The sequence below is a fragment of the Dermochelys coriacea genome, chromosome 3, assembly GCF_009764565.3.
Source record: "Dermochelys coriacea isolate rDerCor1 chromosome 3, rDerCor1.pri.v4, whole genome shotgun sequence".
Lineage (NCBI taxonomy): Eukaryota > Metazoa > Chordata > Testudines > Dermochelyidae > Dermochelys > Dermochelys coriacea.
Window position 1 is genome coordinate 31,857,835 of NC_050070.1, and position 25,102 is coordinate 31,882,936.

At 39.3% G+C, this 25,102-nt stretch overlaps 1 protein-coding gene across 5 annotated transcripts in view; it reads right to left on the reverse strand.

Moving 5' to 3' along the window:
• ASAP2 (ArfGAP with SH3 domain, ankyrin repeat and PH domain 2) overlaps positions 1-25,102 on the reverse strand; it is a 166,023-nt gene that overhangs the window by 127,062 nt on the left and 13,859 nt on the right. For all 5 annotated transcript variants that reach the window (XM_038397774.2, XM_038397777.2, XM_038397776.2 and 2 more), the window contains 2 exons: positions 11,357-11,429; positions 2,177-2,322 (listed from right to left, as the gene is read on the reverse strand). In XM_038397774.2, the coding sequence (XP_038253702.1) occupies positions 2,177-2,322; positions 11,357-11,429 (219 nt within the window). The remainder of the gene's footprint in view (positions 1-2,176; positions 2,323-11,356; positions 11,430-25,102) is intronic.

Consider the following 25,102-nt stretch of genomic DNA (forward strand, 5'->3'; position numbering starts at 1 on the left):
ACTTTCCCTGCTGGTATCTGAAACTCAGATAACAATGGGTGTCTGTCTTTCTTCAGTTCTCATTTTGCAATCAACAGGAAGCAAACAACTTCAAACCTCAAAAGGGTGGAGCACATCAGGAGAAAGAAAGGAGCTGTCCATTGGGACGCATCCCTCACCAACCTGCTGTAGAGGAAGAAGGGAGAGCGGGCCTACCTGTTGGAATCTGTTGAGTCTCCCCTGACATAAGATAACATAATTATAATGAGACAAGAGAAGGAGCCACCAAGTTTCTGTACGTGAAAAAATATGTGGCACTCAGCCAGTAGGGAAAATTAGAACCATAAAACAAGAAGAATGAAAGACTTTGCTACTGACTCATCACATGTGCATTTCTGATCTATATAAATTGAAGCAAGGAAAATAGACTGCTGACAGCGAGAAGCCAGAACAGAGCAACAAGGTTTAGAAACACTGCTTTTCGTTTTGCTTAGAGAAAGATGAATCTGTTGATGAAATTACTCTCCTAAAACCAAGTCTCATAATGACCTTAAAATAGTCTGATCAGGTCACACACAGCGTACAGATACTTCCTTTGTAAAGGAGACTCAGACCTTTGGATGAAAAGTAGTATATAAAAGCTACACTATTATTCTTATTATTACTCATAACCCACAACATTTTGTAATTGTGGTAATTAATTCTTTTAATAGTAACAGCAGTTACTTTTTTTGGTAAAATGTTCACGATTATTTGGCTTGAATTAAAAATATCTTTAAAAACGTACATTAACAGTTTCAGCTTCCCCACTGCTATTTGAATAAGAACATAAAACCTGACGCTACTTTTTCAGTCAACATTGCTTGTGAAAACATTAATTGCTTAATACAGATAAAATAAATGAAACCCATGTTACAGATTACTATGCTCAGTTGGAGAAAGAATTTACTCACCATACTGTGTTAAAATGAGATATAGTACAGTGTGTTTCTGTAGGCAGCATAAGTGTACTGATTTAAATGGCCAATTCTGCCACCCTTACTCATACTGCGTAGGTCTATAATTTCAGTGAGTACTCGTATGCTAAGGGACTAACTCAACTTGACTAAGGTTGGCAAAACTGGTCCTTAATCTCAGAACATCATACCCCACATCGGGAGATATCCAAATTCTATGTGAAATATATTTCAGTGCTAATACATTCAGGGCTTCATTCTCCGTCTCATCGAGAGCATGCTCAGTGAGGCAGGGAGGGGACAGCATCAGGGAGCCAGTTATGGCCTGGAGGCTCCTCTAAATAACATCAGCTGGCAACAGTCCCCAGAAGACCACTGCCCGCTGAGCACAGCTGAAGCACATCACATACTGTCCATTCCTCCTTTCTGTCCCCTGAGAAGGGTAGCATCAAAGTTAGCTCTACCTGGCTCTATGAGGGCTTGGGACTCATCCTAGGGGAATGCAGCCAGCTTTCATTCCCTGATTGTGCCCTCTGAGCAACACAAAGCATCGGAGTGGGCAAAGAATCTGCCTCTTGCAATTAAGTTTTTATATTCCCATGTTCGCTCTGTGCATGCAGAACACACACAATATGGCCCTGATCTTGTAAGGCACAGAGTGCCCTCAACTCGTATTGACTTCAATAACACTTGATGTGCTCAGTATTTGCAGAATTGAACCCTATATATTATTATTTATAATATGCAGAGTGCCAAGAATGAGTAGGCTTTTTACATGCAAATAAGAACCATCTGTTCTCCAAAAGCTTACAATCCAAATACATAATGCAAAGGCAATATATAAAAGGAAGGTAAAAACAGAATGAACAAGCAGTGGAACATAAGTCATATTTTGTTAGTTTAACAGTTTTTTTGGGTTTTTTTTTGCTGCTGTTGTTTAACAACAGGGATTATGTCTACTTCCATGAGAAAAGCACTAAGATTCATAGGCTTCAAAGAAGCATGTTTCAATTATGGATTTGAAGGAGGCGAAGGTGGTAATGTGGCATACTGGTTCACGTAAAAGATTACAGACATTTTCAGGGAGGTCAGAAATACTGGTCTCCAAAACACTGAATTTTCTTCAACAGGAACAATTGTTGTGGTTTTATTCGTGAACTAAATACACCTGAATCATCTATAAGTATAATTCTTCCTAACATAGTTCCAATCATAATGTTTTATTCTAGAACATTTCTTACCAAATTTTTGAAGAGAGCAGTTAACTCCTTTGTAAACACAGAAAATTTTAAAAACGCTGTTCCCAAATCTGGATCATCCCTGCAGACACAGTTGCCTCCAAATTTCTCCAATGCTTGAGTGTACTGTTCTTCATTTTCCACATGAGCTTCAAAAGAGCAAATGCAAAATTAACTCCAATAGCTACATTAACAAATTACTGAAAGTTACAACTGGCTAAAACAAAATTCCAGAACTTTCAGATGACAATCTCTTTATTAACTTACTTTATATGTCAACTTGATACATTCAAATTATAAATACTTCTTAAAAAATAAAGTTTCTTAGATTATGCACCAAAATAATTCTTCAGTAGTAAAATTAGTTTATTTTCTTTGATTAAAAACACTGGCATGTGTCTTACTGTAGATCTGTAAAAAGCGCAATGATTTTCCCCACCCGAGAAATCCCACTCTGTTTCCTGGGAGATAAAAACTCTGTAAATAAAATTAGTCAGAAAGTTCACAAAGGGATAGTGAAATGAAGAACAAAACACATATTATGTGATTCACTTCACAAGCATGTTCATTCCTCAAACATTGAAAGCATACATGTTATCCAAAACAGAAAGCTTGACATTCTTTAAATGAAACACAAGAACACTAATTTAGTATCCAGTCTAACTGGTTAGGTCTACCACTTATCTGTGTCTAACCTTAGACACCAAAACACACACTTACTGGATTTTTCAGTATTTAGCTTTTTCCAAGTTTGAGCTAACCTACCTGAATGTGTTAAAAACATATCTAATTGATGCTAAGCTGACTGGACAGAAGTGCACAACTTTTAAAAACTGAAAAGATTCTGAGCTGAACTATCCGGTCACCTCCTTTTAAAATGATGAAGCTTGTACTTTATATTTTATACAAACAAAATAAACTATGTTAAAGAACATTATTCAGGTTGCAAAGTCAAGCATTCTAAAATTAGGAAGCACCTGATTTACAGATGCCACTGCAGCCTTAATTTTGCCTGCTTGTGCTTCTATCCTGTATATTGAATGAGGTACAGGTCCTTTGGGAAAAAACAGTATGCAATCATGTAATTAAAGTGTGCAGCCTAATGCATACATACAAGAGGGCTGGTTTAAGGTCACACAGACAACATTAATTTGGGCATTTCCTAACTTTCCGGTGCTTGAATTTGCAACCTTATTAACAAAACTACGTTACTTTGTATGTAATTTCCTTGTTTTTTTAAAGAGAGAAAAATAAATTCTATGATGTGCAACTGTACATATCCACCCAACATGCAACATCAGCAAGGTTTGAATCTTGTGCTGCAGTGCTGAAGGCTCAGACTTCAAACACTTAAGCAAAGTACATTAGCTGGCAGCAAGAGAAGGTCACCATCCAAGGGAGGGAGGAGAACGAGGAGCTGGCACTATGGATGGATCCAGATGTACGGTTGGTTTTCTTTCTTCTCCTTCCCCATTCCCCTGGATGGTGTGGGGCTTCTGCCCCATGTACTACTCCAGAATTAGGGATGCCAGGTCCAAAGAGCAGTGTGGTTTGGAGGAGAGGCTTCCCTCCTCTCTCCCCGCTACAGATGCTCCCAGGTGTTCTGAGTACAGAGTGTGGTGGGGGTCAGCGTAACAGTAGCATGAGCTTGGCCTTAGAAAAGAAGGTTCATGTTCAATTATTATTTGGGCATATTCCCAAAACTACCCTAAGGAACACAAGCCACATTAGGAAAATAGCAATTTGAGTAGTTTATCTTGTAGTCAAACCCGAACAGAATTTCAGGGACAAAGAAAAGACATCTCTAGCCAAGGGCTTTCTCCCTGATGATTTCAAAGGCCCACTGCAAACAATGGAGGTGTTAAAACTTCTCAAAAATGCAAAAGAATCTTATAATGGAAAGTATTAAACAATTAAACCCCCCAAACATTCATCTGGAAACAGACACCAGCATAGAAAATTTCACCCCAAACTATTAAAATTTGGCCATTACAAGCAATTGAAAATGGAGCCTAATAATGGGAAGTGCTGGGCAATCTTAATAACAGACAGTGCTACCAGCCCCAGCTATAATAAATATTATATTCCTTGGTCTGTATTCCTCGCCCATCACCATTCATAGAATCATTCCTGATGAACTGTGAGGTCTTCACATAAGGGCTGTTTCTTTATAGATGTCTGTACATTGCCTAGCATAACAGGGCCCTGATCATGATGGGACCTATGGTAATTTAAGTACTAAACAATGTTACCCCCTCTGAGTCTCAAATCAGGACCTTCATGGTCCAAAGGTGGCAACTCTGGTAGTTGACGCAAGAGGGAGTCTCCTCCTGTCTGAGTGAGTATGAGTTATACTAACCATATATCAATTTCAAGTTATTCTTTACTTCTCACAGCCAGCACACCACCCAGTGCACAGATCACAGCTTTCCAGCCATATCTAGTGTGCATGTATATTAATATAGGGTTTTTCCAGCTCAAGTTGCTGTGAACTTCAGGATGAGAACAAATAGATTATTAAAGCAATCAATTTGTATGCACCTAGAAGAAAATAAGGTGACTAGTAATAGCCAGCAAGGATTTGTCAAGAAAAAAGTCATGACAAACCAAATTAATTTCCTTCTGACAGGGTAACTGGCCTAGTGCACAGGAAGGAAGCAGCAGACATGACACTGTGATGGAGTGGGAATTTTTTATAAATATTTTGTATGAATATTGTGTGTGCCTCAGTTTCCCTCATATGCAGCATTGTCACCTAGTGAAAGAAAGAATAGTAAATATGGCAGGTGACCAGCTTGGCTTAACAATCAAATCCTATCTTATCTTAAACACAAAAAAAAAGCTTACAAGAAGTGGAAGATTGGACAAATGACCAGGGAGGAGTATAAAAATATTGCTCACGCATGCAGGAGTGAAGTCAGGAAGGCCTAATCACTCTTGAAGTTGCAGCTAGCAAGAGTTAAAAGTAACAAGAAGGGTTTCTTCAGGCATGTTAGCAACAAGAAGGTGGTCGGGGAAAGAATGGGCTCCTTACTGAATGAGGGAGGAAACCTAGTGACAGAGGATGTGGAAAAAGCTAATGTACTCAGTACTTTTTTTGGCTCTGTCTTCACGAACAACGTCAGCTCCCAGACGACTGCACTGGGCAGCACAGCATGGGGAGGAGGTGACCAGCCCTCTGTGGAGAAAGAAGCGATTCAGGACTATATAGAAAAGCTGGACGAGCACAAGTCCATGGATAGCGCTGCATCTGACAGTGCTAAAGGAGTTGGCGGATGTGATTGCAGACCCATTGGCCATTATCTTTGAAAACTCATGGCGATCAGGGGAGGTCGCAGATGATTGGAAAAAGGCTAATGTAGTGCCCATCTTTAAAAAAAGGGAAGGAGGAGGATTCTGGGAACTACAGGCCAGTCAGCCTCACCTCAGTCCCTGGAAAAATCATGGAGCAGGTCCTCAAAGAATCCATTCTGAAGCACTTAGAGGAGAGGAAAATGATCGGGAACAGTCAGCATGGATTCACCAAGGGCAAGTCATGCCTGACTAATCTAATTGCGTTCTATGATGAGATAACTGGCTCTGTGGACGAGGGGAAAGCAGTGGACATGTTATCCCCTGACTTTAGCAAAGCTTTTGATATGGTCTCCCATAGTATTCTTGCCAGCAAGTTAAAGAAGTATGGGCTGGATGAATGGACTATAAGGTGGACAGAAAGCTGGCTAGATTGTCGGACGCAATGGGTAGCGATCAATGGCTCCATGTCTAGTTGGCAGCCGGTATCAAGCGAAGTGCCCCAAGGGTCTGGAGGATGGCATGGATTGCACCCTCAGCAAGTCTGCAGATGACACTAAACTGGGAGGAGAGGTAGATACTCTGGAGGATAGGGATAAGATACAGAGGGATCTAGACAAATTAGAGGATTGGGCCAAAAGAAATCTGATGAGGTTCAACAAGGACAAGTGCAGAGTCCTGCACTTAGGCCGGAAGAATCCCATGCACCGCTACAGACTAGGGACCAAATGGCTAGGCAGAAGTTCTGCAGAAAAGGACCTAGGGGTTACAGTGGAAGAGAAGCTGGATACGAGTCAACAGTGTGCCCTTGCTGCCAAGAAGGCCAATGGCATTTTGGGCTGTGTAAGTAGGGGCATTGCCAGCAGATCGAGGGACGTGATCGTTCCCCTCTATTCAACATTGGTGAGGCCTCATCTGGAGTACTGTGTTCAGTCTTGGGCCCCACACTACAAGAAGGATGTGAAAAAATTGGAAAGCGTCCAATGTAGGGCAACAAAAATGATTAGGGGACTGAAACACATGACTTACGAGAACTGGCTGAGGGAACTGGGATTGTTTAGTCTGCAGAAAAGAAGAATGAGGGGGGATCTGATAGCTGCTTTCAACTACCTGAAAGGGGCTTCCAAAGAGGATGGATCTAGACTGTTCTCAGTGGTAGCAGATGACAGAACGAGGAGTAATAGTCGCAAGTTGCAGTGAGGCAGGTTTAGGTTAGATATTAGGAAAAACTTTTTCACTAGGAGGGTGGTGACGCACTGGAATGAGTTACCTAGGGAGGTGGTGGGAATCTCCTTTTTTAGATGTTTTTAAGATCAGGCTTGACAAAGCCCTGGCTGGGATGATTTAGTCGGGGATTGGTCCTGCTTTGAGCAGGGGGTTGGACTAGATGACCTCCTGAGGTCCCTTCCAACCCTGATATTCTATGAAAGGAACATGTCTGAACATGCAGAACGTTCAGGTGAGTAAACTTTTTATTTCATACTTTTTTCTTTAGGACTGCCTGTCTTCCTTCTGGACTATTCTTGAATTCTCCTGTTTGAGCAAAAAATATAGTTGTTACTTTATGGTACTATCATTTTAGATGCAGTTGTGATAAAAAATAAATAGCTGAAATAGGCAGACCTTCCTTTTGCAATTTCACCTTTAAAGTAGTACAGAGTGTCAGTGAATGTAATGAGTAATACTAAATGAGCAGTACGGGAATAATAATTAAATAACTGCATTGACTTATTTTGTTTAGGAGAATCCATCCTCAACATACAGGATTCTGAAGACTATCCACCTTCAAAATCACCATCATTTTCTATAGTTTCAGAGTTATCTGCCAATGATAGTGTTTCAGTCGCATCATGTATGTCACATAGCCACAGTACATCACCTGTAGCAAAAAGAAAAAAAAAATCTCCATCATTCAGAAACAACCATACATAAGTTTGTGATAAGAACCAGCAGATTACAAAAAAGAGGTAACTGATGAAAAAATTTCCCTGTTTGTTTATGCAACAAACTCTCCTTTCCGTATGATTGAGAACCCACACTTCATTAACATGGTTCAGTCATTAAGACCAGGATACAGTCCACTCAACAGAGCAGATGTCGCAGGCAAATTGCTGGATAAAGTGTATGAAAGAGAAATTGAGCAGTGTGCAAAAAGTCTAGAGGATAAAATTGTTAATTTGAGTCTTGATGGGTGAAGCAATGACCACAATGATCTTGTTGTGTGACAACAGAAGAAGGGAATGTCTTCCTTACAGAAACAATTGGTACATCTGGAAATGCAAACACAGCAGAATACTTACAAGTAGTAGTAAAAGCTATAACAAACTGTGAGAAAAAATTCAAATGTCTAGTACGCAGCTTGGTCACAGACAATGCTGCAAATGTATCCAAGATGGAAGCAATTATTTAGAAGAGAGTCCCAAGCTAACAACATACAATTGCATTGCTCATTTGATGCATTTCCTAGCCAAAGACTTCAGTGTTCCAGAAATAAAGGCTAGTGTTGAAATTGCAAAATACTTCCATAACAATCACTTTGCAGCAGCTGCTCTGAAAAAAAGTGGGAGGACCCAAGCTAACTCTCCCACAAGACGTGAGATGGAACTCAGGACTGTTTTGAGCACTGTATCAAGAACTGGCCTAATCTGCTGACAGTTTATGAACAAAATCGTGAAAAAATAGATGGCACTGTCACAGCCAAAGTTCTCAACTTAAGGGCTTAAGAGAAATGTTGAACACAAGCTGAGTACCCTGAAGCCTATTTCTGTAGCCTTGAACAAAATGCAGGGAAACAGCTGTTTTATTGCTGACGCTATTGAAATTTAGAAGGAACTGAGTGAGAGCTTAAAAAGAAAAATGTGCAACGACAGAGTTAAATGATAAGCATTAAAATAAGAATGGGACAAGCACAAGCTCATTTTCTTGCAAATATTCTCAATACTCAATATCGGGGTCAAACCTTAACTGCTGAAGAAGAGGAGTTGGCTGTGACATGACATCCAGCAATCATCCCTCCATAATGCCAACTCTAATAAACTTCAGAGCTAAGGGTGAACCATTCAAGAAATATGTTTGCTGATGATGTTTTAAAGAAAGTCCCACCAGTGAACTGGTGGAAGTCACTTAAGCACTTGGATTCAGAGACTGTTGAAGTGATAAATCTCACTTTTAACAGCAGTAGCTTCTTCTGTCAGTGTAAAAAGAATATTTTCTTCCTTTGGACTAATTCATTCCAAAATGAGAAATTGTTTGGGACTTGAAAAAGCAGGAAAGCTTGTTTTTCTTTTCCAGATGATAAACAAACAGGAAAATGAAGGTGAAAACAACAGAGTTAGCTGCAGAAGCCAATATTTTAAGTTTCTCATGTTGACCTGCCTGACACAGTCGATTTAATTTTATTAAAAAAAAAAAAATTAACTATTTTAGTTAAACAATTTTAATAAAAACAAACCTGATTTTAAAAAACTTGAATATTTAACTAAATTCAAAAATTAATATGCTTGTTTTGTTAAAATATTATATATTTGCTGATGAAGAAAAAAATCCAGAATACATAACACTGTTGTTTTAACGAAATAAAAAAGTAAATGTCTATCTAGTGATGTTTTCCTCGTACTACAGCATGGCAAGAAAATCCTCCAAATATTAATTATTAACCTGTAGAACTGGAGATAGTTCACCTTCCAATGACTTCATAAATATCTGCTTCAATTACCTTTGGTAAATGAAATAACTAAACAATCGTTCATTTTCTGATATAGCTGTAAAACTAATCTGAAAAGTTTTCAAAATAAATCACTTTAAAAATGTATAGTATGTACCTTCTAAAAATGAAACCTACATCTATCTCTGAGTTGTGAAGAATATGTATTAAGGTTATAACAACCAACAAGAATGCACTTTTATGTAGAAATCGATGATTAAATCGAGTCTTCCTCACTAGTGATTTAAATCAAATCCACCCTGTCATAAACACTACTGCTTTTACAACGCTGACTGAGAGTCGCTGCAGATGCTGAGAGTGGGGGTGTATTGCTCACTTTCTTTGGGTATACAAGTCTCTTTTGGGTGGACTCTTGAAGAGAGCTCATGATGCGAAGCAGGGCTCTGAAGGCTCTGAGGCTGGGTTCAAGGAGATGGTGAAGCCAAGTGGCTTACTCTAGTGAAAAAGCACACTAAAGGGGTACTCCCAGGGACTGTTCCCAAACACTGGAGCTGTGGATCCATGACAGATGCATCTTAATTTTCGGAGACCTAAATGTCCCACATGACATTTAGATGAGCAAACTAGGGAAACATAGTCTAGATGAAGTTACTATAAGGTGGGTACAAAATTGATTTTAAAAAACCACACTCAAAGAGTAGGTTCACAGTAGCGCCGTCAAACGGGGAAGGCATATCCAGTGGGGTCCCACAGGGGTCTGTCCTGGACTGGTACTATTCAACATTTTCATTAATGACTTGGATAACACAGTGGAGAGTATGCTTACTGGATGACATTTAGCTGGCAGGGGTCACAAGCACTTTGGAGGATGAACTAGAATTCAAAAGGACCTTGACAAACTGGAGAATTGGTTGGAAATCAACAAACCTAAAAAATTCAATAAAGTTAAGTGCAAATTGCTACATTTAGAAAGAAGAAAAATAAAATAGGGACTAACTGGCTAGGCAGTAATACTGCAGAAAAGGAACTGGGGGTTATAGTGGAGCAAAAATTGAATAGGAGCCGACAGTGGGATGCAGTTGCAAAAAAAGTCTAATACTCTGGAGCGTATTAACAGAAGTCTTGTAAGTAAGACACACCAAGTACTGTCCTGCCCTACTCAGCACTGCTGAGCAGGAGAACTGTGCCCCGTTCTAGGCATCACATTTTAGGAAAGGTGTGGAAAAATTTGAGGGAGTCCGGAGGAGAGCAGCAAAAAGGATAAAAGACTTAGAAAACCTGACCTATAAGGAAGGTTAAGAAAAACTGTGCATGTTTAGTCATGAGAAATGAAGACTGAGGGGGACTTCAAATATATGAAGGGCTGCTATAAAGAGGGAGGTGATAATTGTTTTCCATGTCCTCTAAAGGCAGGACAAGAAGTACTTATGGCCTGAATCGGGAGCAAGGAAGATTTAGGTTACATATTAGGTAAAATATTCTTTTACTACAAGGATTGGTAAGTACTGAAATAGATTACCAGGGAGGTTGTGGAATTCCCATCTTTGCAGGTTTTTAAGAACAGGTTAGACTAACACTTATCAGGGATGGTCTATGGATAGACTTTGTACTGCCTCAGCACGAGGTCTGGACTTGAGGTCCCTTCCAGACCTAAGTTTCTATGATTATATTATAAAGCTTATTACTTCTTTTTTTTTTTCTTTTTTCTTTTTTTTCTTTTTTTTTTTTTTTTAAGCCTGCCACCCACCAAAAAACAGAAAATTCTCATCATCTGTCAAGGAAGATAAAAATACAAGTAAATATCTGTGTGTGCATTTTTAAAATAAATATATTAATATGTCAAAATTATTTTTATAAATATGTATATACAATACACACACAGAAATATTTCTTTGTATTTTTATCTTCCTTGACAGGTGAAAAGATTTTTGTTCCATAGGTCACCAGCAATAGAAGACTGTAGTTCATTGGCTTTGTTCTCATTCTGCAGTTCACAGCAATTAGAGTTGAGGAGGAAAAAAAAAAAAATCCCAAACATTTAAATAATCCAGTTCTCTCACTGCCAGGGAAGGATCACTGTCTAGAATACATTTGTTAGTGAGCCTCACTTCAACACTGCTCGTATTAGAAGTTCCCAATTCAGCAAACAGATCAAGTTTAAGTCTTCTTGCTTCAAATGCAAAGCAGTTTTCAGAGAAATTGACCATACAGAATTATAATGTACTTACCCAGCCCAGATACATTTATAGCTTTCACTGATTTCTTCATTTTATAAAGAACTGTTCGGTCAACATCGAGAGCCTAAAACAAAAAATATGAATAAACATTAAATGCAAATTACAAAACAGCCCTTGGCTGAGTTATATATTGGGGAAAATGTTAATGTCCTACTCATTACCATCTTGGCCAACTCTATTTTGTAATGATTAAATAAAAACATTTTTTTAAAAATCCATCAGAATGCTGTTTTGCTGCTCCTTATCACAGAAACTTTCCTTCCTTCCCTCTTCTGTTGGTGATCAACACCACAGTTAAGCCAGTTTTCATCTAGTGTTACTACAAGTTTAATATTCCAAAAGAACTGAAAACGTTTACACAGTAAAGCTATTCTTCCTATGTTAAATCATTAAAGATGATGGAAACATTTTCAATACACCCTATACTTTGATGCTGATGAAGAACCAAACAATGTCACTTCTCTAGCAACAAGATTAAAAATGACAATTAATTTTGGTTTTCCAAGATAATTTAGTTTATTAATTGTACTTCTGACCACAGGAACTTTCTGACTGCTGTGCTGAACAAAAGAGATGGCAGATATTTCAACAATACAATGACTTGGTCTTTCACTGTTTATTACTATACAAGGCTTTCACAATAACATAAAATTCACATTAAAATCATATTCACGATTCTCCAATATCCATAACAAATGTCTTTTAAAGGAAGAAACGAAGGCAACAAACCTATTGCCTGCAAAACTGAAGGTGAAATATAGTGAAATAAAGTGAAGCCTACAGTTTTTCTGGGATGCAGAAGAACTTGTGCTCATCAAAATGAAGCAAAACATATTGAAAAGGCAGAGACTTGGGGTCTGGTTTTCATAAGTGGTTAAGAACCCACAGATATCACTGAAGAATAGTATTACAAACCACTGCTTTTATTATATATACTGTGACAGGGTCGGGCCAGATGGTTACAGGAGAGTGATAGAAGGAAGATATATTAGCCCCAGGTTAAGTAGGTCTCTTTTCCCTGGGTAAGGTAACAGGGAAGGTTCCAGAACAATTAGGAACTTTCTGGAAACAATTAAGGTAGACAGGCTGATTAGAACACCTGTAGCCAATCAAGAAGCTGCTAGAATCAATTAAGGCAGGCTAATCAGGGCACCTGGATTTTAAAAAGGAGCTCACTTCAGTTTGTGGTGCGTGCGAGGAGCTGGGAACAAGAGACGTAAGAAGCTGAGAGTTAGAAGGCGTACTACTGGAAGTCTGAGAAGTACAAGCATTATCAGACATCAGGAGGAAGGTCCTGTGGTGAGAATAAAGAAGGTGTTGGGAGGAGGCCATGGGGAAGTAGCCCAGGGAGTTGTAGCTGTCAAGCAGCTGTTGCAGGAACCACTGTAGACAGCTGCAATCCAGCGGGCCCTGGGCTGGAACCCGGAGTGGAAGGCGGGCCTGGGTTCCCCCCACCCCCCAACTCCCTCTTTGATACCGGAGGAGTTGAACTGGACTGTGTGTTCCACCAGAGGGGAAGGTCTCTGGCCTGTTCCCCAATCCACTAGGTGAATCAGCAGACACTGCGGGGATTGTTCTTCCTTTCCCCATGCTGGCCAGCGATGAGGCTACCTGAATGAACGGCAGATTTGAGCCACGAAAGTGGCCAAACTGAGGGCTGCCGTGAACCTCTGAGGCAAGAAAATCCGCCAATAAGCACAGGACCCACTAAGACAGAGGAGGAATTTTGTCACAATACTCTTAAACCAAGATCAGGCTACCATGAGATTTTCTACAAAAATACTGTGCCAAATTCATCCTGGCTTAAGTCAATCGACTAATGAAACTGCACCAATTAATCTGACCCACTGTTTACAGTTATCTTACTGTTAATATTTTTTATTTAGTTTATAAACCAAAACAACACATACCAATCAGTCTCCGGGATCATTTCTAATTATTTAAAAATACTGAGTATAGGAATAAAAATTAACAGTGATGTTCAAAAGGGAAGTCTTACGTTGGACTCATTCAGCTCATGAAGTAGGGAAAAGTCTTTGAAGCACGCTTTGAAGGTCAACAAACTTAGACTTTGACCAAAGACTAGTCAAAGAGAATTCTTAACAGCAGACTGCTTGCTTAGTGCACGTTCACTAGTCATCATGAATATATGCCCATTTTGCAGGTTCTATACATGTAGGTATTTGTATCATTCTCCTTACAGTGGCAGATAAACACGGAGGTTGCAGACTGCCTATCTCCATGTGCCTAGAGAACTCCAGTGAGTAAAACAAGTTAAAATCATTCTGAGAAGATATTGTATTTGTTGATGTGGCTCTGCTACCACTCTCTTGGGTAATCGAGTCCAAATCTACGCAGCAGAATGAAAAATATGAATGCAGCCTGGATTCAGTATCCCATTTTTATTCCTCACCATCAAAAAATAAGTAGTTGGAATATGGAATTGAAAGGATTTATGGTGGTGCTGTATGTTTGTGTTTATATTACACACTTGAAATAAAAATACTGTTTTTAACAAGATGCATGCCAAAATGTCATAACATATACATGTTGTGTTTTGTTCTTTGAGGTATATGTAAAATGTTTAGATTATGCTGAAACCCTGCTGGTTATGTATGCCTACAGACTGATTGATTAATACTGACTACAAAAAAAAAAAAAAAAAAAAAAAAAAAAAAAACAAAAAAACACTATGTGCAAACACAGAAATTCAGTCACTTTTACAATACTTGCCTTACTATTTTTGATTTTTTGTTTGTTTAACTACTGTCCCTAGGCCTGATTCACCACTACTTTACTCCACTGATCTCAGAGGAATTATTCTAACATAAAACTGGAACATGTTGATGAATCAGACCTTTATCATTTTAAATAGGAGCTTGTATTTATGTTCATCTTTTCTTGTGTTAAGAATATTAGCTCTTTATTTAGTATGGTTCTTCCTATTCTCTTCCTTCTATCTGCACAGTTTTCAGCACCTGCTAATCATTTTACAGAAAGCTCCAGCTTTTTTGTACATTTCAACTTCGATTCTGTATTTCTATTTTTAAAATATGCACATGCTACATCTACACATACATACACTCACCAACATGCTCTCAATTTTCCTTTCATTCAATTTCTCTCTTTGGACTCTTCCAAACACTGTGTCAGAAGCAATGAAACTTAAAATGGCTTCTGATGTTACATACTCTGGCATTCACATTCACTAATTTAAACTGCTAAATCAATTCTTTGAACTGGAAGAAAGGTAACCATATAGTTTTTATGACAGGGTCCTTTTATCCTCATTACTGATGTCTAGTTTTGAATCATGTACTAAAGTTTCACTATTGCAAGGTTGTTTATTTTACAATCTATTTATTTTAGCACAAATTTTCTAGGCTGGCCAAATAAATTAATTATTTTCTTGCTTCCAGCTATCTTCTATACATAAGTACTTCTACTTGCCTCTTACTAGAAATAACTGCAGTAAATACAACTCTATTTTCTACAAATCAGTAAATATACTGCATGTTAATTTACAGCAAATACTGCCAATTCTACAGTAATGCAACTAAAAATCACAGAAATTCCAGGTTAAAAAGAGACCTTCTTGCCCATCCTCCTGCCAGTGGAGAAGATTTCCTTATACTTAAGAAATAAAATCTTGAGCCCAATCTAGATTTATATGATGAAGAATGGAGTTTCCACTACTAATAATGGGAGGCTACTTGCCAAGCTAATTTATTTTTATTTCTGAACTTATTTGATGCTTCTTTAGTACATCTAGAGATCACAGTTTTGAGAAACTTGCTGTCTAGAAATTAGCATGTTTATTTCAGCACGTGGTCATTCTGGTTTTATTTTTGTTCTTTTGAAATTCAACTCTTTCATACTTAAATGCTATATTGAAGCAACAACGTACAAAAAAATAAATCAGGGAATTAATTATCTTCAGACACATCAATTTACCTGATCAAAGTGCTTTATTAATTTCAGTTAAGGGGACATCAATCTTTAAAAAAAAATTACACTTCTGTGTGAAAATTGTTTTATTTACTATTGGTATAAGAAACATCTAAGATTCCTGTAGCTGAAGGAGATTGGAAATTTTTCCAGTTTGTTTACTTTGTGCATTTGACAGTTCTCTGTCTACTGAAGCTTTAATATTACTGCATGTTCAATTGGTCAGTTTCCCCCTTTGTTTGTGTGGGTCCTTCACACAGCAACAGAAGACAAAGGCCATTTAAATGAAGAAAATATGATTGCAAAGCCACACCAACTGGTATGAGGAAGGTTTAATATGTGAAACTATTTTTACTCTTTTTTAAACTGACTAGAATTCAAATTGATTATTGTTAATTAGCCACACCTAAAAGCTATAGTTCCAAGAGCAACCATAGACCAGACACACGGCAAATATATTTTAGGACATAAATTTAACAGGGTATTCAGAAAGATAAGGTGTTACATTTGTGCAAGGGGTGCCATGGGAACAATAAATTGAGAATTTTAAACTGACAATTTACAAAACTCAAAACTGTAACATTTCACTGATGTAGCTTATGTGCTTGAATATAAAACACAACGATTCAGATTACTGTCACCAGCTTTAACAAGTCCAGTTTTACTGAATATGATTTAACAAAAGGAATTTCACCAACGAGTGTATCAGAGAAAGTAACAAAAAAGGATTTTCTTTTTGTTAACCTAACGTATTTCAAAACATACAGCCCTGTAAAAATAGTTGGAGTCACTAAGAGACCATTGACTAGTGGTCAGGCCTTTTATCCTCACTTTGACAAACTAAATGGACTTGGCCAATTTTCACTGTTAACCATTGCAATGCTTTCCGACTCTGAACAATAAGATACACCAGACCGTTCAGAGTTAAGCCTATCTTCCCACAGAGAAATCAGTCCCAGTTTTACTGATGCTGATTGCTCCACATCTGTTTTATAGATCATGGTCTATTAGGGCATTTACTCATAAAAAAGCTATGTGGGTCTATTTCCTATTGTGCAGAAGGAGTCAAAGCTGTTGGGAAACAACACTCACAAATCGATTGATGCTTTACTACTAAAGAAAGTTGAAACTACCAACAATCTACAGTTCTAGCAATCCTAAGGAAGCAATGGCAATTTAGCAATTTAAGTCTAAATCACCTGAACTGGAATCCTCAAGCTGGAATCCCACTTGTGCAGTATATAAGAGTATCCATTTCAAATACATTAACAGATTCACAGATTCCAAAGCCACAGGGGACCATTGTGACAACCTAGTTTGACCTCCTGAATAACACAGGCCCCAAAAATAATTCCTAAAAAATATTTTTTTTTAAAAAGCATCAAATCTTGATTTAATAAATGTCATGGATGGAGACTCTACCATGACTCTAGGTTAATTATTCCAGTTGTTAATTATGCTCATCGTGAGGGATTTATGCCTTATTTCCTGTCCATATTTGTATAGCTTCAACTTCCAGTCACTGGGTTATGTTACACCTTTCTCTGCAAGATTGAAGGGCCCATTATTAAATATTTGTTTCCCATGTAGATACTTTAGACTAATCAAGTCATCCTCTAACCTTCTCTTTGTTAAACTAAATAGACAGACGCATGGACTCAATCAGTATAAGGCAGGGATCGGCAACCTCTGGCATGCGGCCCATCAGGAAAATCCACTGACCCCACTGGCCTGGAACGGCAAACTGCGGCCAGTCAGAGCTGCGATCGGCCAAACCTGCAAGTAAACAAACCATTCTGGCCCGCCACTGTATTTCCCTGACTAGCTGCGTTCCAAACGTTGACGATCCCTGCTATAAGGCATGCTTTCTAAACCTTTAATCATTCCCATGTTCTTCTCTGAACCCTCTCCAATTTATTAACATCCTTCTTGAATTATGGACACAATATTGCAGCAGCACTCGCACCAGTGTCAAATATAGAGGTAAAATAACGTCTCTACTCCACTCCAGGATTCTCCTATTTATACATCCCAGGTCACATTAGCTCTTTTGGCCATAGTGTCAGACTAGGAGCTCATGTTCAGCTGATTATCCACCGCGACCTCCAAATCTTTTTCAGTGTCACTGCTTCCCAGAACTGCATCCTCTATCCTTAAGTGTGGCCAACATTTTTTGTTCCTAGATGTATATATCTACATTTAGCTGTATTAAAAAACACAAATTGTTAGGTTGCAACCATCTTACCAAGCATTCAAACTCACTCTGAATCAATCACCTGTCTTCTTCATTGTTTACCACTCCCCCAGTTTTTGTTATCTACAAATTTTATCAGTGATGATTTCATGTTTCCTTCCAGGTCATTCATAAAGATGTTAAATAGCGTAGAGCCAAGAACTGATCCACGTGGGGCCCCACTTGAAACCCATCTGTTCGATGATTCCCTGTTTACAATTACATTTTGAGACCTATCAATTAGCCAGTTTTTAATCCATTTAATGAGTCATGTTAATTTTATATTGTTTTTTAAAATAAAATATAGTGCAGTACCAAGTCTAATGTCTTACAGAAGACTAAGTATTTTATCAGCCAAATGTGTAATCTCATTAAAAAGTATCAAATTAGCTTGATAGGATCTGTTTTCCATAAACCCATGCTGATTTCCATTACATTACTCTCTTTTAATTCTTCATTAATCAAGTCCCGTATCAGCTGCTCCATTATCTTGCTTGGGATCAATGTGAGGCTGACAGGCTTATATTTATCCAAGTCAGCCCATTTAATCTTTTTTTTAAAACTGGCACAACATTAGCTTTCTTCCAGTCTTCTGGAACTTCCCAGCATTCCAACATTACCAGTCAAGCAAGCCTCTCAGCCAGCTCTTTTAAAACTCTTGGAGGCAAGTTATCTGGACCCTCTGATTTAAAGATAACTAACTTTAGTAGCTTCTGTTTAACATCCTGCAGAGGGACTAGTGGAATGGAAAGAGTTATCACCACCAAATGATGAGATGGTATTTTTTCCCTCAAATACAGAACAGAAACATTTATTGAACACTACTGCCCCATTATTGATGATTTTACCATTTCCATCTAGCAATGGACCAATATTATTATCAGGACTTTTTTCTTCCTACTATATTTTAAAAATATTCACAAATAAAACATCTCTCTACTCTAGGCCTAATACAGACACAGATCCAAACAGTTACATCTTAAAAAAAAATCCTACTCTCATTCTGAATTTTAATAATTGCCAGAAAAATATCTGACCATTTTGATAACTGTAGATCCTTTACATATTTGACAGGTTCCAAGATATTTGAATAAGTAAGGAACACACTGTCTGCTGCATATGGCTGAGCAAGAAAGGGGCAACCTTGCAGAAGACAAATGGACGCTGGCAAGGTAATAGATGATTAATGGGAAGAATGAGCAGAATTAAATCTCTATAATTAGGACTAAGAAAAGGAGTACTTGTGGCACCTTAGAGACTAACAAATTTATTAGAGCATAAGCTTTGCATCCGATGAAGTGAGCTGTAGCTCACGAAAGCTTATGCTCTAATAAATTTGTTAGTCTCTAAGGTGCCACAAGTACTCCTTTTCTTTTTGCGAATACAGACTAATAGGGTTGCTACTCTGAAACCTATAATTAGGACTGGTCTTGTTTATAAAAAGGTCACTCAAAAAAACTACTACTACTACTAAATAATAGAAGAGACTAAGTATTGAATATTCTTCAATGCTCCTTCCAGGAAAACAAAATCTTCTTGCCCTTTTGATGGTATTACCTCTATGAGATAATGTAAACTCACTGCTGAATAGAAAATCTGTACACTTTTGTCTACCAATACTACTATATATTATCTGTATTATGGTAGCACATAGGGGTCTATTCATAAACCAGGACCCTATTGTGCTAGGCACTGTACAAACACAGAACAAAGAGATGTCCCTTTCCCCTAATGGCTTAAAATCCAAGTATAAGACGAGGGACAACAGACGGATACAGCCAGATGGTGGAGTACAAGTAAATCAGGCAGCAGAAGCAGCTTAGGGAAAGGAATTTTGCCAACTATAGTGAAAACACAGACAACCCAAATTCTTCGCAATGTAGCAATGTTGCAACTACTATAATTTCCACAGAACACATGATAATGGAATACAGAAAACCCCAAAGTGAAAGATTGGCAATTACTATTTGTCCAAGGAGGAACGTACCTTTTTAGTGTCGGGATTATAGGAAATCTACTTGGTAAAAGAGGCAGTCACCAACCTCTGGTGTGCGCGGCCCCTGCCGTGCCCAGTGCCGGCTCCGCAGCTCCCATTGTCTATGAACCACAGCCAATGGGAGCTCCAGGGGCAGCACCTGTGGGCACAGGCACTGTGCACCACACAGAACCACCTGGCTGCGCCTCCTTCTGAGTTAAGCATCGACCGGCCAAAGCCTGCACTCCCGAACCCACTCCCGCACCTTAACTCCCTCCCAGACCCTGCACCCCCACCGCAACTCCCTGCCCCAGTCCTGAGCCCCCTCCTGCACCCAGAATCCCTCCCGGAGCCCACACCCCAACTACCCACGCACCCAAACCCCTGCCCCAGCCCAGAGCACCCTCCTGCACTCCAAACCCCTCATCCCCAGCCCCAGCCTGCAGCCGGAGCCCTCACTCCCTCCCACACCCCAACTCCTGCCTCAGCCCAAAGCCCCATCCCACACCCCGAGCCCCTCATTTCTGGCCCCAACCCAGACCTGCACCCCCTCCCTCACTCCAACCCCCTGCCCCAGCCCAGTGAAAGTGAGGGGGAGAGCAAGCAACTGAGGGAGGGGGGTTGGAGTGAGGGACAGAGCCTCAGAGAAGGGACGGGGCAGGGACTCAGGGAAAGGGTGGGGCAAGTGTGTTTAGTTTTGTGCAGTTAGAAAGTTGGCAACCCTAACTTCAAGCCTAAAACTGAATGTTCCCCATCAACAATAGATCAGGGTTTACAAAACATATCCAACACCCACTACATCAATGCGGCCTACAAGCCAAGGTAAAAAATATCTATGATTGTATCTCTTGCCTGCCCCCTCTCCCATCTCCACACACACCTCAAGACCATGCTCCACAAAGTCACATCCCTTTAAAACAGATGTGAATTTCATTTAGTTGAAATATATTGTCTATCAATTCTCTATTAAAATTCATTAAAAACGAAACTGATTGTTATGAATAGTCAAAAGTATAGCATATATTCAACAATTTTTATTGTTTTTTAATAACAGTTGCTGACTTGTATTTGACAAGCTACAGGGCTGGTCAATTATTATGATGTATTTATCAAGTCAGTCATCAAATAATGTTCAGATTGATCAAATAATTCACCCAGCAATTTTCAAAAAGTCCTATGTGCTACATTTCTCTTGCTTTTGTTATATTTTCTTTCCCTTCCTGGTTTTACTACACTCTCTTATCCATCAAAGAGCATGGGGTATATTTTCCTGAGTTACCCTCCCTGTCTGATTCCAGTATCCCCTTCTCTCTCTCTCCCGTTTTCCCCCTATACTGTGTTCTATTCTTCCTCTTAGGTACAGGCTCCCTTTTCTACACCCAAAATCTCCCCCAGCACTTGTCCACTGACCAACTGCTATGTACAAACAGGGATAAGCACCAAGGACAATGTTCTGCAGCTCTTACTCACTCATTCAAGTAAAGCCTTGTTTACATGGTGAAATTCACAGGCATAACTATTGGGGAATAAGCTATTCTGCAATAGCTACTCTAGAATACGTACTTCATCAGGATAAATTATTCTAAAATAAAAATGACTTATTTCAGAGCAGAATGTCACCCAGGGAGCTATTCTGGAATAGGTATGATGGTCAATTTCCATGTGTAAGCAACGTTTAAGCCTTGGATCTGCATGTTTCAGACTCTCTCTCTCGCTCTCTCTCCTGCCTCAGTTGCAGTCAGTAGAGAGAGACCGTGAAGCTTCATCCTAATAAATCATAATATCATCATAATATGATGATGAATCAATTCATCATAATAAAAAGGGATGGAGCTGATGGCAGAGCTCTCTTATGCAAGGGCACTTTCTTCACAAATGTTCTCTCCCCAAGGTATAAAATTGTCTGTGTTTGTTGACCTTGTGGGCAAAATGCAAAGGCAATCTATTTTTGTGGCCCTGGTCTATCTGGCAAAAAATTGTGGTGGGGGTTTAAAAGTTCTACTAGTCACATTAATAGTGACTGTATCACACATGGTAGGAAGAGGTAATGCCGCTGCTCTGGAAAATTTGTTTTATAACTCCTGTTATTTATGTTTTTGAAGCTATGTCAAGGATGCACAGAGCATTGGAGGGGCACCCTTTGGTCTAAACCAGGGGTTCCCAAACTTTGTTCGCAGCTTGTTCAGGGTAAGTCCCTGGAGGGCCGCGAGATGCTTTCTTTACCTGAGCATCTGCAGGTACGGCCGCTTGCAGCTCCCAGTGGCTGCGGTTCACTGTTTCCAGCCAATGGGAGCTGCGGGAAGCGGTGGCCCAGCCCACCCGAGGAAGCTGCAGGTCAGGGATGCACAGCCCCAACAGCAGCCCCCGGCCGCAGCCCCGCCGCAAGCCGGTCAGGAGCACACTGCCCCAGCTCCAGCCCCCACTGCAAGCTGTGGGTCAGTGGGAGACATAGGGCCCCAGCTCCAGCACTGCTGCAAGGGCACCGGGGAGGGTTTAGGATGCTGACTCCAGGAGGGAGTTTTGGGGTGGGAGGGGATGTGGGCTGGCGCTTACCTCAGGCATCTCCTCGGAAGTGGTGACATCTCCCTCTGGGTCCTAGGCGGAAGCATGGCCAGGCGGCTCTGTGCACTGCCTCGCCCGCAAACGCCACCCCCGCAACTCATATTGGCCACGATTCCTGGCCAATGGGAGCTGCAAAGCAGGTGCTCACGGTGGAGGCAGCATGAAGAGTCCCCCTGGCCATCCCTGTGCCTAGGACCCAGAGAAAGATGTTGCCACTTCCGAGGAGCTGCATGAAGCCAGATAGGGAGCCTGCCAGCCTCGTGCCAACCAGACACAGTCACCTGGCAATCATACAATATCGGGACCAATGGCATCCCAATCAGAAATCAGTCGGGACACAGGACAAAGAGTTAAATGTCAGGACATCTGGTCACTCTATATATGAGACACACAAAGTGGGTGAAATAATATATCTGTTATTATTTTATTGTACCAACTTCTGCTGGGGAAAAGAGAGAAGCTTTCAGGTCTTTGAAGGAAAGATAGCTGTATGTATGCTCAAAAGCTTGTCTCTTCCCTCCAACAGAAGTTAGTCCAATAAAAGATATTACTTCACCCATCTTTTCTCTCTCATTAATATAAAACATTTTATTAAATTACAGTAAATTGTAATTTTATTATGGCTTTTACTTTGCATTTATTTAACTACTTTAAAAAGATAAAGGACAAAAGATGAGAATCGGTTTGAATACATGAAACTGCTGTTTGTTGCATTCATCTCTCTCGTGCGTGTGCACGCACACACCCATACCTAAGCATAAGTACATTATTGGCTCTTCTTAACAAATTAATCACTCAGCATACACCCCTTAGAAAATCACTTGCATCAAGAAAAGCAAATCAAGAGCCAGCGGTTTAAAGGTTACAAAGTCTTAGTCATTCCATGCAAGCCACTACATGATGCTATTGTATCCTGAATGGAAAAGTAATGCATAAACATTACTTATTAAGCTTCTATCTTGCTCCCTTACAGAAAAAGGTGAGAAATGCAACTGATATATTTATGTAAGGTAAAATAATAAACCTTTTTGACAATTAAAACTTCTGAATAGCAGAGAGAGAGAGAGAAAGTTGAGGCAGCTCATTTCAAAGCAATTTTTCCCCCAAACATGCCAACTTATGTACATCACTCAGTTGACATACAGGCAGGATATAATCCATATTTTTCTCCTTTTTTCATAACATCACCATCAAAATTACAGCACCCTATTTCAAGATATGAGATGAGCTGATTTTAAGTATAGTTGTCATCAGCAACGTAATAATTCTGGCTGACTATACATTGTATAGTCTTCAAAAAGAGTTTATGAAATAAAACAATACATTTGTTACCTTATATTTCATTAGTTACTAAATTGTACTAACAAATGCCAGAGAATATCAACATCAAGGTATGTTCACACACACAGATATACTTAATTATTGAAGAAAATAATGTTCATAAAAACCAAATCCTTATCAAGCACAGAAAGATAGTGACTGTATGAGACTTAGGTCACTGTGGCAATAAAGAACAGTCTCAAATATCCAAGTAAAAATCATCATCTTGTCCACTCAGATTCTTTCCAGTCATCAATATGAAGCCTTTCCTCTTCGCTGGCTTTCTGTTCACTTCTGGCTGTTGGGGATCACTTTTAAAGCCTTGCACCAGTTCTATGAAACACCAACTCTCATCTTGAATTTCGGCAGAGAAGTTAAGATTGGCTAACATGCTCTTTCTTTTACTTCCTAAACGTGAATCCTGTGACTGATAGCAGGGCATTCTCAGTTCAGCGCTTTTTTTTTTTTTTTTTTTTAAGGATTTAGTCCCATTAGCACCCCATCTTAGCCCAAGCCAACCAAACTATATGGAAGAACATAGGGTCCATTTATTGTTTAGGATTTGACTGACTTTTGTTTTGGGAATTATTAGTTAATATTTATTTGTCTATATAGTACCCAGAAAGTCAGTCACTTTGCAGACATTCACAGTTCTTGAAATACACTAGAGGACTCATACTCCTTTACCCTAATCATTGTATTCAAACAAACATTTTATTTTGAGTAAGAATTAATTCAGTGGTGCATTTTAGTTACTCTCTACAGAAGACAAGCCACCAAAACGTCCTTGCTGCCATCTGCTTTTGAGTCTGCCAGTGTTGACAGACCACACAACATTTGTGTTTATCCTGTGTTGCACTGTTCTTTATTTCATCTGTTGTGCTTCTTGAAGCCTGATGCAAAGCCCAAGGAAGTCAACTGGAGTCTTTCCTTTGATTTCACTGGACTCTTGACATCATTTGGGTCAAACACACGCACTGAAGTCAATTAAGTCGGTGAAGATTTTACCCTACCGTGGAAGAATCTCATTCCAGGACACATCTTTTAGAGAACGCCTGAAGTTTTTTGGGAGAAAATAAGTTAATTATTTAAAACTGTCTACTTAAATATGATTTTATGATAAAGGTAAGCGCAGTCTATGTAACAAACTGTTCTTTGTAATTTGGAAGATATGTATGGGATTTAGACAGTAAAGCTGACTGGAGCTAATTCCTTCATCTTATTAAGTGTGGAAGAACAAAACATGTCACTTGTGGAATAGTTAAACACCGTCTGCATTGTGAGAGAGTTAGCTGTATTCAGCTCAACAAACACCGTGAACATTTTTTACTGTAATACACTCAGTTCTCCAAAAGGGCACAGAGTGTAGGTTGTTACTTCTATTGTTTGTAGACAAAAGTTGACGTATAAACAAATGAAATACAGTTACAAACTGATTTTACATAAATCAGCTCCTGATATTTGACCATATCTACAGCTTATTTCTCATGATTCAAAACAGCAGGACATAACATCAAGTCAATCAAATCAAGCCATTCTGTGCAGCCACATGTTCCTATTGCTGTTACCGTCTAACTTTCTTCCCATTCCTTCCATTTCTTTGTTAAATCCACCTTACATCTGGGCTTAAAAGCAGATAGCAAGAGATGTGTTTTTACAGCCCCCAACACAATTGGGTCTTGCGCCTGATTGAGGTCTC